Source organism: Agelaius tricolor, unplaced genomic scaffold (genome assembly GCF_023055355.1).
Source record: "Agelaius tricolor isolate 1412-34295 unplaced genomic scaffold, bAgeTri1.0.p SCAF_8, whole genome shotgun sequence".
Classification (NCBI taxonomy): Eukaryota; Metazoa; Chordata; class Aves; order Passeriformes; family Icteridae; genus Agelaius; species Agelaius tricolor.
The window spans coordinates 34,645,617-34,661,972 of record NW_027269268.1 but is presented as its reverse complement, the minus strand read 5'-3'; the positions used below and the strand labels follow the sequence as shown (position 1 = coordinate 34,661,972).

Here is a 16,356-nt window from a genome sequence, read left to right as displayed (position 1 = left end):
CACCTGTAGATTTCAAACTAGCAGTGCATATGTTTAAGGACATACATTTATGACATATATTTTAAGACATACATTTCTACATTTATAGAAATACTGAAGCAATCTGTAAGATAAAATCCTTCTTAAATTCTTCTTTGGTGTTTTTTTATTAGAAAGCAATATTTAGAGGACATGATGTACCTTTATAATGTGCAAACCAAATAGGAGATGAGAAATCCCCTGTATACTGTCATTTCTTCTGTATTGTGTGATTAGCAGATTAGCATTAAGAATTTTAACAATGGCAGCAATTATGTCTGTATTGCATGCAGAGAAAAGAGAATTTGTCTCTCTCAAGCTCAAGAAGTTTAATTAAAGGTCTAAAACATTATATAAAATACCAAATGCTCATGATGACAGTTGGAAAGAGTTGGAACAGAAGGTAGTTTTAATTTTCAAATAAAAATTAGTGAAGTGGTGCTGAACAATGCTGTGTTCTTGTTCAGAGCTGATTTTAATAATTAAACCTTGAATCTAATATTCAATTATAATAAGCTAGAGGGCAGGAAATTATTGCAGTCATTTTTTTCTCCTTATGACAGGTGTTAACATTTTAAACTAAATGTAAAGTGGTGTTCTAACCAACAACCTTACTACTTTATTGCTCAGACATAAATCTTAAACTGTATTATGATTCCTAAAGTCACATTTCAATATGTTCTTTCTGTAATTTTAGTTAAATTTAGTTAGCTTCCTAAATGTAATTTTAGAACTTTCTGTGTTGTTGAGTCTAATAGTTTACTTGTTATTTCTGTAATATTATGATCAAACAAAAAATGTGGATAAAAACCCCTGTATTTGTAACAAACTTATTTCCTTGTTGGTCCTCAATTCCTTTTATTATGGTGTGGTAATGATGATTGTTTTACAATTGTTTCACAATTGTTTCAAGCTGTTCAGCTGTATGTTTTAATTGTTTACTAATTGTAAATGTGCAGTGTATGTTAATTTAACCAGCAAACAGTCTGCTTACTAAGTAATTCTTGTATTTATTACATGTTCCTATTTCACAAAATGCATGACAGAAATCACATATAATTTTAAGACTCTGTATCATCCAGCACTATTCAGTCTTATGTATGTATCTTGCTTTTCCCTGAAGCACTATAAAATATTCCAGTGGACTGTCAAAGAACTACAAAGAATAGCCAATATTCAGAAGAATAACAGTCTTTCATTAATTATAATTCTAATTTAAGTTAAATATCAGACATCTGCTGATTGGGAGACAACTGTGATTTGGTCCTGTAATTCTGTTAAATACATTCTCTTCACTAATCAGTAATATTCCAAGACAATTACAATAGTAAACTGAAGAATTACAATTTCCAGTAAGTTTTCATAAGTGTCACACAAACCAATTTTTTCCAAGAGTGGATAATAGTAAAAATTTTGCAAAAATTTGCCTTCATAAAAAAAAATTTCTGCAAAAATTTTGCTTTAATAAACACCCCCCACCCACTGCAGTCTAGGTTTAGAATAAAAAGTAGAAAATGCCAAAGAACCTTTTTCCCAGAACAAATTGGTGGAAAGTGTCATTAATTGCTTCCTATTGTTTGTATGGTAAAAGTTGCAGAGTATTTAATGTGTCCAAAACAAGTAAAACTTTGCCCTCTTGCTCCTACAATGTGGAGGGCTCAAATGTCATCTTGTGCTAAATCAAAACTAACAAATTACTAACATTGTCTTTATCAATAACTGTGGCTTGAATCCGTATGAAAATTTGGTTAGTTTCATTATACAGATAAGAAATCGTAACAGCTTCAGCTTATTCAGTATTTTGTAGCAACATAGAAATCTTGGCCATGAGAAATCTAAACCCCTTTATGAAGTATAAATGCCTAATTTTAAGTATTTTACAATTAATGTCTGCCAATTAATGTAGTGTCTGAGTATCTCTCTAAAAAAATCCCAAAATAGCAGTTTCGGTTGTGATCCCAAAATAACAGTTTCAGGCCTGTGATTTGAAGTACAATTTTACAATTAACATCTTATACTTAGAAATTCTACCTTTTTAAAAGTTGTTTCACTAATTAGGTTTGCCCAGAATCTTGAGGCCATTACAAGGTTTGGTACTGGGACCATTTTAGAAAAGGGCATTTTGTGGTTATATAGTCAGACTAAAGTGAACCTATTTAAGAGCAAGGAGTCACACAAGTCCAATGAAAATGCAGTTCTGAAACATCAGTCAATATGCCGCAGGTTTGTCTTATTTAAAAGCTTAAAAACTTCAGGAGGGTCAGGCACTACCTCTTACAGGAACACAATAAATGTTCATTTTAATCATACTTTAGATACGATTTTGGAAAAGTAAAAGTCTTAAAGACTTTACCGAATTAAACTGCTCTTTTTCTGCAATTTTGTAGCACAACCTGAAACCTTGTTTTTGTTTTATCAGTTTGATGCAAACTCATATGTTAAGCTGCCATCAAGTGGTCAGTCAGAGTATTGCCATAAACTTACTAAATGTTCAAACATGAAAAGCTTTATTTTTGCTTACTGTTTAGTTAAAATAATTATTTCCCTTTCTTTTTCAAATTTAAAAATATATAGGAAGATTCCCTTTCCTTTAAAAATTCCATTTTTAAACTGGAAGTATTGAAAATCAATGACTAAATGATAAACATTTTGCAAAACACATAGTGTACTGTATCTCCTAGCTATTTGTCAATTAAAGCCATTTTTTTGTATTTTCATGATACCGTTTGTCTTATGCTTACCCCTGGCTGCCTTCACGTGTTGTCTGCATCTGCACACTTCTCCATCTTCTGCTCCACAGGGCTACAAACCTATACAGAGGTACACTACTTTCAAATCCTGCGTGAGGAAGGAGCTCTATAGCAGATAAATGACGGTATGTGTTGGCCACCAGTCTGAGTGTGCTGGCATGCCTGCAGGAATGGCTGAATGTTGAACTGTCACTGCTTTGTTTCCTGTTCCAAAACTCAGGAATAGGTTATATGGCTGCAAGCTATGTAGTAGCTCAAGGCATCATGTTGTGTTTTGACTGAAGCAATAGAATTTTATCCTGGAGTTGGTAATGAGTGACTCACACTGTCACTGTTCTGTGAGCCAGCTGTGGTTTTGTATTGTGTTTCAAATTAGGAAAAGTATTTTTTCTTAGTTTCTGTTGCTGTTTTCTGTCTGTCCCATTACCTCTTTCTAAGTAATTTCTCTGGTAGCTATAGCTAATAAGTATTTACCAAGGAAGATTATAGAGGCAGATTTTTCTGACTTTTAGTGACTTGATTCTCCTTTGATTTATACTGCTGCATACTTGAAAGCAATCATGTATTTTTGCCTCAATTATTGCTGTACCAGCATTTTGAAAAATCAGCACTGTGTCCACACATAATCACGATGGCCCTTTTCACATATCCACTACATGAAAGTCCATCTGTTCAGTTCAATTGTGTACTGCAGATTTCAGTGTGGAAACTGGGGTGTGCATATGCTGTAGCCGTGCTGTGAAACTGTTGGTCACACAGGGGATATAGACACTGCACTAGTAGACATTTCTCCTCTTCCATGAAGAGTTTGTTCCTTTGCAATTTAAGGGGTTTTCCTGTTTCCATGTAAAGAATTTGCAGGAGTTGCTCTGAAGGCTGTTGGCCCCCAGATGTTTTTTTTACAGAGAGGAGGAGCAAAGAGATGTACACCATGACAAGCAAGGCCCCATGGCCAGTGTCTGCTCTGAGTGACCCTGTGAGGAGTCCAGCACATCTCCTGCTCCTGAGCCAGGAGGGTTTGACTTCATTCCCCTGCTGGCTTTAATTCTGAGGCACAGTGTTAAGCTGAGGCTTTTTATTAAATACTATACCCCAATACTGAAGCATTGTACTACTATGTGAGGGACAGAAGAGGAAATTTGATGTTAACAGAGCGTCTGGTTTCTCCACATTACTAATGGGAAGCGTAAATGACTAATAAAGTAGTTAAATTTTTTAAAATTTAATATTTCAGTAATCCAAGTCACTAGTCACATGAGAGGAAGTCATGGCTTTAGTTTAATCTTATGTAACTTTATATCTTTGAAACTTTTGACTTTCAAAGATTCCTTTCTTCTTTTCTCATGTATTTTAAAAAATAGTTATTAGGAGTACTTTGTCTTTTTGTCAAAACCCATATTGTGGTTTCATATTAAGTATTATTTAAACTGTAACTTTTCAAGATGTGGAACAGCTCTTACAGGAAACTGGCAAAATGCTACATAGTCATGATGCTTCCCTAATAATTTCAGTGAAGGGTTTGTGGCCAAGTGGAAGAAAATGCAGTGACACAAAGGAATCCAGTATCTAATCAACATACCTAATAAAATCATTTTGGTGACAGAAAGAGAGACTGTGGTAAAAGCATCAAGTATACATACGTCAACACCTTGTCAGATCTAACTTCAGGCACTAAATTAATTAATTCATATGCTGAGATGATGTAAACTGGGAAAAAAGGTTTAGAAGGGGAGGTTCTGTTCATTCTGTATAAAGTCATTCTCAAAATTTGAATTATAGTACGTCTACACTACCCATTTGGAGAGAGAGGAAATCAGGTTAGTTTTCAGAGCATGGACTTGGCTACAGTCAACCTCACTGAGTTAATGCAGAAGCCTCTAGTTATTTACCCTGCTCTTCTTCCCACCTGGAGCTCCTGGATGTAACAAAAATTCTCATTGTATCCAAGCTTGTTTGAGTAGTAGGTCTGTATCAAATACCTGTTGCCTGTGCACTGAAGAATACAATGTAAGCCTTGTATACAGAAAATTCTCTCTTCCCTGCTGACACATTAGTTTGCTACTGCTCTTCACTTGAGCAACGAGTCAGAATCACAGAATGGTTAAGGTCAGAAAAGACCCCTGAGATCAAGCCCAGGCTGGTTACAGTGATGTAACCAGCTGTTGGCTGGTGCAAAACATGGCATAACTCAGAATATTTCTTCAGATTTGTTGTAAACTTCTACTAATGGAAATGGAACCTTTAGCCAAGGCATGTGAAGTGATTTGGAAAGTACTGTGGAGTAGAATAGAGAGAGTTCTGTCTTTGCCATACATTGTAGAGTGAAAGGATTTTACATAATTCTAAAAATCATTATTTTCAAATTCGTTTATAATTTGAAAAGATAATAAAAATTGAATCATTGGAGATTTGAAAGGAACAATTTCAATAGGTAATTAAATTTCATTCTGATGTCCAAAGAAGCACATAAATATACATAAAATACAAAAATCAGCTGCAACTACATCCCACAGTTAGGTGCAGTACAACTACTATTAATTTTACTTTTTTTCCAAATATAAATGTACAGTTCATTGTGCTTTGAAACACTGTGCTTTTCTATGGTAAATGTAGAGCTCTGGTGAAGGAGATTAAGATACTTGGCAGGCTTGCCATAGATTATACCCCACTGTGAATCTGCCCTCTGACAAGCAATAAACAGCACATTGTGCTGTACATCACATATCTCTAAAATGCACTAATGCCATTACTCCACAGTGTAAAGAATGTTGTACCCTTATCATAAATAATGCAGATTTCTCCTTGGGGAGCAACTGTACAAGCTGTGTGTGGTCCCTGCAGGGCACACAGCCTGAGTGGGCATTGCAGGTACTGCTTTGCATACTCTGCAGGGAGAACTGAAAAAACACCTTTGTGGAGAACTGCCTGACACAGCACAGAGGAGAGCTCTGCTTTGAATGTCCTTTGATAGGATTATCTAGGAAATTTCTAACAAAGCCCTTCAAAGTTAATTTCCAAAAAGGGATGCTAGAGACCAACTTATAAAGGGATTCAAGTCTATCTAAAGTACTGTTTGCTAAATGTGCTCAGTAACTGTAATAGATACTTAGGCCATAACTGTGATTTTATTAACTACTGAAGTAATGAAAGTAATTACAACATCACAAATGTAAATCTAGAAGTTAATTTCTATGTACTAGTAATTTTCTGAGAATCTTAAGATTTTTTTAAATTCAAATAATTGATTTCTAGGTGTTCTGAATATTGTGGGTTTTCAAAATTTCTGATTACAAGCTTTTAGGAGGTAATGCTTAATAGCTGAAAATAGTACCTTGAGACTAAGTGAGGAAGGAAATTTATTTTGAAAAAGACATTAAAAACTGAAGCATGGTTTCAGAACCTCATTTCTAGCCATTTCAACTATAAATTGCTTTCTTCTGTAAACACTTTATCCTGTCAAGTGAAATTAAATTTTTCATGTAACTAATCTTTAAAGTTTTTTATTTCTATAGTTTCCTAGTACACAGCAATTTAATACATCTAGTGTATTAAAGGGAGCTTTAAAAAAGCTCCCTTTAAAGACAGCTTTAAAAAAATGAAAGAGTCTGTTGCTTAGTGTTTGAAGAGACTTTTGCTTACCTCTTCTCTAAAGCAGAGAGGTGAGAAGTGTGTGATTAGGCACACCTTCCTGACTCATCTTACAAAAGTAATTGGAAATTGCAGAACTTGGGCTTTTGATCCTAAACCTGACAAGAAGCTTAAAAATATACCTGGATACAGTGGGAGGAGAATGTTCCAGTGAAACATGAAAACATTGCAGAATGTGTGGACAAGCTGTTCCTTCTGGGGATTTGGTACACTCAGAGTACATACAACAACAGTGCATACATTAGAAATAAGTAGATGAATAGTCAGTGTATTTCAGCATTTCTTTTAATGACTTTCATGAACATTTCTCCAAACTTGTTTCATAAAATAAAAAATAAATGCATATCTTAAAGCACAGGTTAATAAACGGAATATGCTTTTGTTAAATAATGCACTGCAATATGCAAGTTATGCATTTTTTCATTAGACTGACTATAAATACCAGCTAAATTATGCATTCATATAAGTATGGTTTCCAATATTTCTTTTAACATCATCATATACTACTGTGGATTAAATTGTGTGCTGAATATCTACAAGTTCTTTATAAACTTCAGTGCTTTTTAACTAAACAAGATGAGGGATAAAAATAAATAGATGTAGGCTTCAGTGTCCAATGGTGGATTTTCATGTACTGCAGTGTGGCAATTTCTTTAACATCTTTACTCAGTTCAACCAAAACAAGGTATTGGACAGTCTCACCATGTGTCCTGGTTTTAGCTCAGAGTGAGTTAATTTTCTTCCTAGTATCTGCTACAGTGCTGTGTTTTAAATACAGGATGAGAATACTATTGATGACACACTGATGTCCTGGTTGCTATGAGCAATGCTTACACAGAGTCAGGGACTGCTCAGCTCCTCACCCCACCCCACGTGCAAGGAGGCTGGGTGTGCACAAGGAGTTGGGAGGGGACACAGCCAGGACAACTGACCCCAGCTGGCCCAGGGGATACTCCACACCATGTGGCATAGCTCAGCATATAAACCAGGAGGAAAGTGGTTTGTTTCCCCAGTTGCTCTAATTCTTAGTATCTCTCCATCTATTTTTTACACTTACTATGAAAATAGACTTGTGGAGTTAGGAACAGTGGAAGAAATAATGAGATCCAGTGATAAATACAGAGAGCATAGAGCACAGAGCAGTGAATCTCCCAGGCCAGCCCTTGGCCAGTTCTCCTCTCCATTCAGTGGATAACTATTCATGTTGCAGAACTAAAATTTAGGATTAAGTTAATCTAATATACAGAAGCTTTCATGTCATCTGCCCATATGGTATTTGGCTTTTAGTGCCTCAGTTTAATGAACATCAATAATTTTCTGTGCTTTTTGTTTGGGGTCATAGGTGAACTTTTCAGTACAGTGTCAATACAAAGAAGCAAGGAACAAAACTAGAGAGGGAGCTGGGCATACCTGAATAAAGAGGAAATATTTTCTTGCATCTTTTAATATAAATAGGCTATTGGTTGAATGCTAATTGTGTGCTGTGAAGTGAGGATGCCTTTTGAATACTTAACCTATGTACGGATTTTTAACTCTCATTTTACAGACGTAAGTTTGATCTCCCACTATTTTAATATTAAAAAAACTATCTAGTATGTATCAGTCTGAATAAAACTTAAGGTAGAATTAATGAATTTAGTGGATGGTATCTTTTTTCCAATTGTATGTTTTTCACTTTTCACAGGAGACTCCGAAGTATGGTTGGAAGGAATATTACTCTTGTGTGATGACTGTAACCAGTGAGCATCTCAGAGATCTATGGAAGCAATTTCGGAGACGAGATATGCTGAGATAAAGGAAGGAAGCAGGATTATCTGCACTGGCTAAAATTATTTATTCCCATGAATTCTTAACGAAGAACAAACTAACCCAGGTGAATGGCGAATCTTCCAGCTGCAGCAGAAAACACAAAACTTCTTTTCCACTTAGTGTAGTGATCATCAACTCTTAAAACTGCTTTTCAGTATGGATTTTATTTAATTGATGAATTAACTATGCCATGTGAGTGGGCAAAGCCTTCTTTTGTAAGAATGCCTTTTGGATATTATTTTTTATTATTTTGAGATAAATTTGTGATTTAAAAGGAAACAAAAATAAGTCTTACACCTGGGCAGGAAGATGTTTGGCAGTGAAGAGAAACCGTCTGCATCAGCTTAGACTGTGAATTCACTTTCAGATGGGCACTATTAAAAGTTTGTGCTAAACTGAAAATGAGACTACATTAAATAGCATAACAATTACACATGAGTTGAATGGACAAATTAAAGTCTTAGAGGCTGTTATTTTACAAGGAGTAAAGCTGTTACAGTTATAATGTGAATGATAGGTATTTACCTAGGAAAAGTACTGTATGAACTACAATGTTCAGATTCTCCAAGTCTTATTATTATGTTTATGAATTTATCCTTTAAAAAATAGTACATATTTTAAGATGTCTTACAAGTAGTGTGTCAAAGACAAGTCAAAATGTTCAAATTCATGTAGCACACACTTTGTAATATTTATTATAAATTTTATTGCCATACACTGGTATGTTTCAGGTAGAGTACAAATTCATGTGTTTATTGTGAATAGTGCACTTTTAATGAAGTGGCACTGAATAGAAGTTATAGTTGTCTAATTTGCTACTCTGGAATGCCGTATCTGAAAACTAGATAAATAGCTTGTGTTTGTGTCAAACCAAAAGCAAAACAAAACATGAATGCATGCACAGCACAGAACAACACTAAGTAGTATTATTTGAATATTACTTGTTTGCTATTCAGCAGCAGCCTATTTCCTTACTCCCTATTAACATTATTGTTAGGTAGTAGGAATTAAATCCACAAAAGCAAGAACAAATATTTTTTACACCCTTCTTGAAGAGATTTACTGGATATTGAATAAATCTGTATCTGTTTAGGAAAAGACTGTGCCATGAAATAATTCCAGCTGAATACGCACACACTTGAACTAATGTCAACAAATTGTCATCAGAAGCAGAAATATTTGGTAATCAGACAATCAAAACAGAACTAAAATAATGCTTTTAGATATCTTACTACTCCAAATCATGAAATAAAACTTTTTACAGTTTTATTCAGTGCACATGTTGCTCAATTATCATCTTAAATGTCATGTGAATAGATGTATGGTGTCTGTGTAACAGTGCACCTAAGTTTTGAAATGCTTAATTTATAGTAACATATATTTCTGGTAGAAAAACCAAAACAAAATGAGAAGGAAGCTTTTTTTAAGAAATTCCACACTGAGAATTAAAAAAAAAAAAAAATTTGCTAAGTGTGGCTTTTATCTGAAAAAATAAAACCACAAAACCCAGGCCAGTTCAGAAGACTATCAAAGGATGATACTTCAGTTAATATTTCATGATAAATAAATTCAAAATTTCCATCTTGGTGTCCTTAAACTATTGACAGCAAGAAATAAATCAAATAAATTGAGATAGAGGTTCTTGAATTGACACAGCAGAACAGAGGTAAGCTGCAGCCCCTGAGTGATCACTCAGGGAATCAGCTGTATTCAATGTATCGTCTCGGTACGCAGAACTGTCTCACTGCTTCTTGTCAGCACATGCAAAACCCAGTTTGCTAATTCAGTGGCAAAGGACAAAGAAGAGAGAAGAAAACATTGGGAGTCACTGAAGGGGTTCCCATCCTTCCTTCTCATTCATGACTGTCACTCACAATGACCTTCCCTTGGAGGAAGCAGCTGTACCATCATCATTTTGCTGCTCCACTGCCCTAGGCAATAGTGCACTTTGCTTTTTTGGCTGGCTTGAAGCAATTTTTGCATTTTTCTATAAATTTCTTATCTATAGTTACTTAATATTAAATAGAATGTGAAAGTGTCAGATTAGTTTTTAAGACTATTTTTCTTCATGTTTAATAAAATTATTTAATATAAATATGAATATATACATATAATATTCTTGTTTATTTCAAAATAAATGCACTTGAAACTAATTTTCTCTGCCATGTGTATAATTCAAATTCTTTTGTCATAATCTTTTTTTTTATTTGGTAACATGAATGTGTAAGCACTTTGAATTAGAGCATCTTGCCATGACAAAAAAATAGACTTGTTTTCTTCTTTTAGTCATCTCTTTAGATAGCTTCGCTTTTCAGCCACAGAATTCTGCATAGAAGACCTGAAAATGCAAGGACAGGTGAAAGCAAGGCACAGTAATGGCATATGCCATCTGCTCTAGAGGCACCCCTCGGATAAGCAACAGTCACTGGGCTCAATAAAACCTTATTAAAAATCAGCAAAAATCCTGGCAGCACAGAAGATGTGTATGCTGCAACTAAATTGTGTGAAAAGTTGCATAAATTAAGGCTTTGTTTAAAAGCAGCTCTTGTTGCCCTCTGTAAGTTGAGAAAACTTAATAATGCAGGTAAATATTCAAAGGATGCTTAGGAACTGCCCACAGATGCCCAGGCCAGCTCAGATAAAATGAGAACTAGCAACCTCAGCTTTGGGTAGCCTTGTGGTACTAACCAACCTTTGCCTGGGCTGTGGTGAACCCCTGGCTCCTGGCAGAATATCCTACAGTGTAGGCTGCTCCCTGATAATCTGCTGGTGTTTAAGAGCCCAGTGGCAGCTTCCTTCCTTGCACATTTTAGCAGTAGGTGGATACAGACTCCTTCCACTGTAGATTGTCGCTTTATATGACATAGAACATTATCAGCCTGAAGGGAAAAAAAACCAAAGTATTGAACAGTAACTTCCATCATTTTTTAGTCACACTGCCTGGTTTCTGTAGTTATTTGATCTCTTCCATCTAAATATCAGGATACAAATGCACTGAAGTAAAGGGGGGAAAATGATACAGAAATTTTTCACTTTGATGCGACATTGTGTGATACGATGATCATTACCTAATGATGTATCTTGCCCTCTTGTCCCACTGAGAATATAGTCAAGACAGTGTCTAGGAAAAGAACTTGAGACTCGTTCTTGCAGAAGGAAAAGAATCAGACCAAAAAATCACTATTCAAAAAATGGATCTGGAACGAATTTGTAGCAATACCAAGTTTGAATTCCCCTTAAAAACAAGCCAAAACTCACATGAATATTTTTAATATGTGTGAGGTCTGAATGCAAAATATTCTTCCCTATAACCGAGAATCCATGAAAGCATTTGGCACCCTGAAGCTGTCAGCAGATACTGCCCTTGGATATATTGCATTTATTTTCTTACATATATAATTTAATACAAGGGTGTGCTTTAATCTTGAATGGGTAATGTTAATTTTCACCACTAGTTTGACTTAAAAATTCCTCCCACAGGTGAACATGATAATTAGCTGGTAGTATTCTATGAAAATACTAGTACCCACTTGAAATTTTTTTATTAAAATACATAATTTTGTACATACAAATGCTCATAGAAAAAAGCAATGTATTACCTGTGAGGTTTTTTAACTCTAACCCTGATTCAGAAGCTATAACCTAGATTCAAAAGAGTATGACCCTGTAAAAATAAACTTTCAGGTATTCTAATCTCTGTAATAAAATACTGAGTCTGAAGCTAGTTACCTAGGCTTTACAAAAAAATGTCCTTGCACTTGGAAACTGTGTGACAAAACCCACTACAGGGAGAAACACTGGAATCCAGAAGTCTCTGCTGTTTCAAGGCAGATTCTGTAAGAGGCTGCTGAACCATTCACTTTCTCTGTGCTGTGGCCCTTGCAGCATTTTTTGTATCATTTCATGAAGACAGTGGACAAATACCACAACTGGCTTGCAGTCTGCCAGGTAAAACATTTCCATGGGAAGTGGAAAGGAAGAAAATGTGGCTGTTGCTGCATTTTGTGCAGACGTACTCTGAGGATCCCAGCAACAAGGAGCACAAACATAGGCAGGTATTTCATCCCTGGACAACAGCCAAACCTAGATGTATGACCAAGGCATGGAGTGGCTCAAATCTGTCAGGACATTTCAGGGCATAAGCTGTAAAAGTAAGTTTTAAACCACCCTGTTGGGAAGAATTGGGGGGGTGGAGAAAAAGGAGGTTATCAGATTGGTAATTCTAAATTGAGATGTCTGCTTTTGGTGTCAACCATTAAATCACATAACTTCTACTCCATAGGGCAGAAAGCACACAAATGGTGCACACAGCATGGGATAAGGTGTCTCACATATTTCTTGAAGGGTTTTTTACTGCAGGGGTTTTGATTTTTGCCTAAGCAGAGACCTGCTTTAGGGCACTGTATAGATCTCCATTGCACGGGAACTAGCACTGACAAACTGATTTAGCTTTTTCCCATGTTTCCCACCTTAAGAGACAAAAGGAAAAGCAGGAAGAGAAGGAAAATTCCCAGATGAATGCATCAGGGGAAAAAAATAAAACAATGCAATGAAAAAATTACCACTGAAAGTGACAGAAGAGTGGGTGGATAATAAGCCCAAATAGGACTTGAAAAAACTTCCCTGAAGGCAGACTCTGACAAATACAGTATTGTATCAATACAGAGGTAGAAATCAAGAAAACTAAAGAAGGAATTGGAAAGGAGCTAAACGTGCCTTTCCTGTGGAGAACAAGGAAAATTGACACAAAACAATTAAGAAAAAAAATCATACAACAACAGTTAGGTTTGGGTATCAAAACAGTTGTGAATAATTCAGTACTAAGCCGGGCTGAGAGGGCAAGCAAGGAGTTGAACACATCTGGGCCAGCCCTTCAATTCAAGTACATTTGACAGCTAGCCTGAAACCAGGGAGGCTCCTCCTTAACTGCTTGTTTTCATGTAGCCAGGAGCTATCAACTGTACACAGATGGTCCTGAACTCCAGCTGGGATACAAGATACATTTTCCTGGTAATATCTTATGCCAGAAATGTTGTGGAGATTTCCTGTGTGTGGTAAGTGTGGTCCCACACCCAAACATTCTGGAGAGATGCAAGCAGCACAGTCACTGTCAGGAAGGCCAGGAGCATCCCTGCAGGGCTGCTGGTTCACTCAGTGAGTGCTGTGTGCCTGTCAGTCTGTCTGTGTGTATTCCTGCTTCTAGCTGCTGCTCTGTGTATTGCACTTGTGTAGGAGTAAATATGTGTTTTCCTGTCCTACTCTTCCTCCTCCTCCACTGAATACATGGGACCTGGCGGGGGAGGAAGTATTCCATCCTATCAGATTGCTCACAGGGAGGAGCAGAGCCCTCTCTTGACTTGCAAAGGAGTAGTTTTTAATTAGGACTGCATGCTAAGCATGTCAAGATGCCTTCCTCAGAAAGAGGCAGAGTTTTCACTCCCCATTCTGTACCTGAACCCAGCTGGAATCTACCTGTCAGATCAGATGGAAGGAGGGAGTGCCTGCTTCATTAATGTCATCTGATCAAGGACCTTATCAAGTGGAATGACCAAGGGAGGAAGCCAGACCTAGAGATGTACAATGTACCCAGACAACACTCACAGAGACAACAACAGGGACAGCCCTGGTCAGCCAGAGTACTTGGCAAGGGTATGTGGAGAGGGAGGATGCTTGTTTCAGAATGCACTGAGCACCAAGCTGGACAGCTGGTGATTGGGACTGTGGAGCAGGTAAGAAGGTCTAGGATCTGGGCAGGGCTATCAGAAAACCAGGGAGGCCATGCCTTGGGGATCTGCAACAATGCATGTGCTTGTGAGGGTGGAGAGGACAGAGGTGTGTGTGTTCTCACCAGTGACCCTCAGCCTTGTCAGCCACAGGGGAGAAAGGGAAAGGCTGTTGGTGCTTGTGTGAGCCCTGGGCAGAGGTGCAGGCTGTTGGTGCTTGTGTGAGCCCTGGGCAGAGGTGCTGTTGAAGCTGCTGTTGGTTGGGCAGGAAAGCAGCAGCCACTTTCACCAACCTGGGACACAGACACCACGTCCCCACGCTGGGGGCCAGCAGGGAGGAGGATGCCCAGCCCCAGAGCTATGGGTGGTGGCCCCTTCCTTTAACATCCCTTTGCACAACTGGGTACAGAGAATAGTCAGAAGCAGCAATGTTAGAAATACCCAAATGTATGCCAGGAGAGACACATTTAAAAAAATCTACCAGCAATCATTTGCATATACCTTGCCTGAGGGGAAAGCCTGAGTAGCACCACTTATGACAAGAACATTTTATTTCAATTTGCCAAACACTCAAGCTGCCTCCTCAAACCCCATCTTCCTTCAGCTGAGCTCCTGACAAGAAAATTACCTTCATTTCCTCTCTCTTTTTCTTTCGAACATTTCATACAAGCAGCAATAAACTGTGCCCCAAGTAACCTCTCTCGTTGTAGAGACAAAGCCCAAGTACACTGATTTGGAAAAATTCTCCATTAATACCCAATGGCTTGGACTATCCCAAGACTTACTTCTGCCATAACACAATGCTCCTTTGAATATGCTTGTTCTTGGGTTTTTCTGCTGTTACCTAAAATTTCTGCAGGTGATACCACAGAGGGAGGAAGAGGAGGAAAAGCACAGGATGTCTTGTGACCCAGCTGGAGAGTGATGAGAGCCATGGAAGGAATAGAAAGTAACTATGGATATGAAGAGGAGCTAGAGAGCCCATGTCCATGGGGAAAAGACAGAAGGACAGGAGAGAGGGATTCTTTACTGCTCTCTGACCAAAGGATGCTCCAAGGTAATTCAGAGTATTAGGGCAAGCTTTTTTGTTCCATCTAAATTAAAGTGAAGTTTGCCTGTTTATTTCACTAATTTTGAACCAGATAACCATGATTTTGGAGCTATGGTAAAGCATACACTGTAGTAATTATTCATGTAATTACTAGCATATGAAATAAGAGAATTCTGATTACTGTGAAAGTGAGCAGTGAGCAGAGGGTGGTAGTGGCCATGGAAAAGGTAGAATGCTGAACTATGCAAGCCCATTTCCATGAGGCAATAATTCTGAACAGAATTTGTATGATATAATTTAAGCCTTTGTAATACATCATCTTTTTATTCCCACACTCCTGACAAACTGCCACCTCTCTATATGCATAATATTCTATAATAACTATGACTCCAAAGAATAAATGACTATGTTATAAAGTTTTCTCTGGTGTTTACTGTGTTTCCCTGGCATGTGTTGTTAATAAGCCCCGTGTCACATACAGCATTTTAATATGGTTTACAGGAGAAATCTTTTCATAGCCCCTAAGACAATGCAAAACCTACTTCATTCTTATATACACAGCATCTAGCTGCAAACTTCTCAAGGTACAGACACGTCTCCCTGGAAACACAGAACACAACAGATGCATTATCCTTGGTACCTGAGAGAGGTCACTGTCACGTATTTCCAAATAAGTGCAAAAAGCCATCAAATGAATTTAATTGCCTTAATTTCTTTTAACTTTTGCAGCCGAGCATGGGGCTTGCCTTCAGGCAGTGGTAATCTTACTCCTTCTGCTTTTAAAATCTATGTTGAATAATCACAGATGTTTTCTTTAAAACATAGTAAAGTAAAATCCCTTAAATGTTCTATTAAAATGCTGGCTTCAGCAATGACTTGGACAATTAATTAAGGTGAAATAAAAAGCTTTTATTGTCTACATCATGTTGGTTTCAGTCTCTTTACTCTTGTTTTGAGAACTATAGCATAAAGGAATATAAAATCTAGCTTTTCAGCGCCATTCACTGTATCTTCACCTTTAAATGTATAATACATAATTTGCCATTATGCAGAATCTTTTCTTAAATTATTCTGGTCCAATCTTTTGGTAGCATATTTTGTTCATTCTTCTACTGTAAGAACCATACATTGAGGAAATGGTTTTGCTGAGCCCTTCAGAATGATATACAAGTCTTTTTCCTGAATGGAAAGGATGATTTACTGCCATGGGATATATATATATTATCCCTCTCAATACATTATCCTGTGTTGGTCATTCACTCAGTTCATTGTGGCTAACTGAAATCGCTCAGTTTGATCTTACTGTAAGAGGGGTGCATGATTTTGCATCACCTAAAAACACTGCAGCCATATGGTC

The 16,356-nt window shown here is 37.0% G+C and overlaps 1 protein-coding gene and 1 long non-coding RNA gene across 5 annotated transcripts in view; both read left to right on the top strand.

Moving 5' to 3' along the window:
- The window catches only part of MICU3 (mitochondrial calcium uptake family member 3), a 52,137-nt gene extending 41,759 nt beyond the window's left edge, over positions 1 to 10,378 (top strand). For 2 of the 4 annotated variants that reach the window (XM_071432304.1, XM_071432303.1), the window contains 2 exons: positions 2,819 to 2,893; positions 8,101 to 10,378. In XM_071432304.1, coding sequence (XP_071288405.1) covers positions 2,819 to 2,887 — 69 coding nt within the window. In that variant the 3' untranslated portion in view covers positions 2,888 to 2,893; positions 8,101 to 10,378. The remainder of the gene's footprint in view (positions 1 to 2,818; positions 2,894 to 8,100) is intronic. The other 2 variants (XM_071432302.1, XM_071432301.1) reach the window with 1 other exon arrangement.
- Positions 10,379 to 13,289: 2,911 nt separating this feature from the next.
- Positions 13,290 to 15,918, top strand: LOC139592629 (uncharacterized). The gene is made up of 2 exons (XR_011680070.1): positions 13,290 to 13,954; positions 14,808 to 15,918. It is a non-coding gene; the product is annotated as an uncharacterized lncRNA (long non-coding RNA).
- Positions 15,919 to 16,356: the final 438 nt, after the last annotated feature.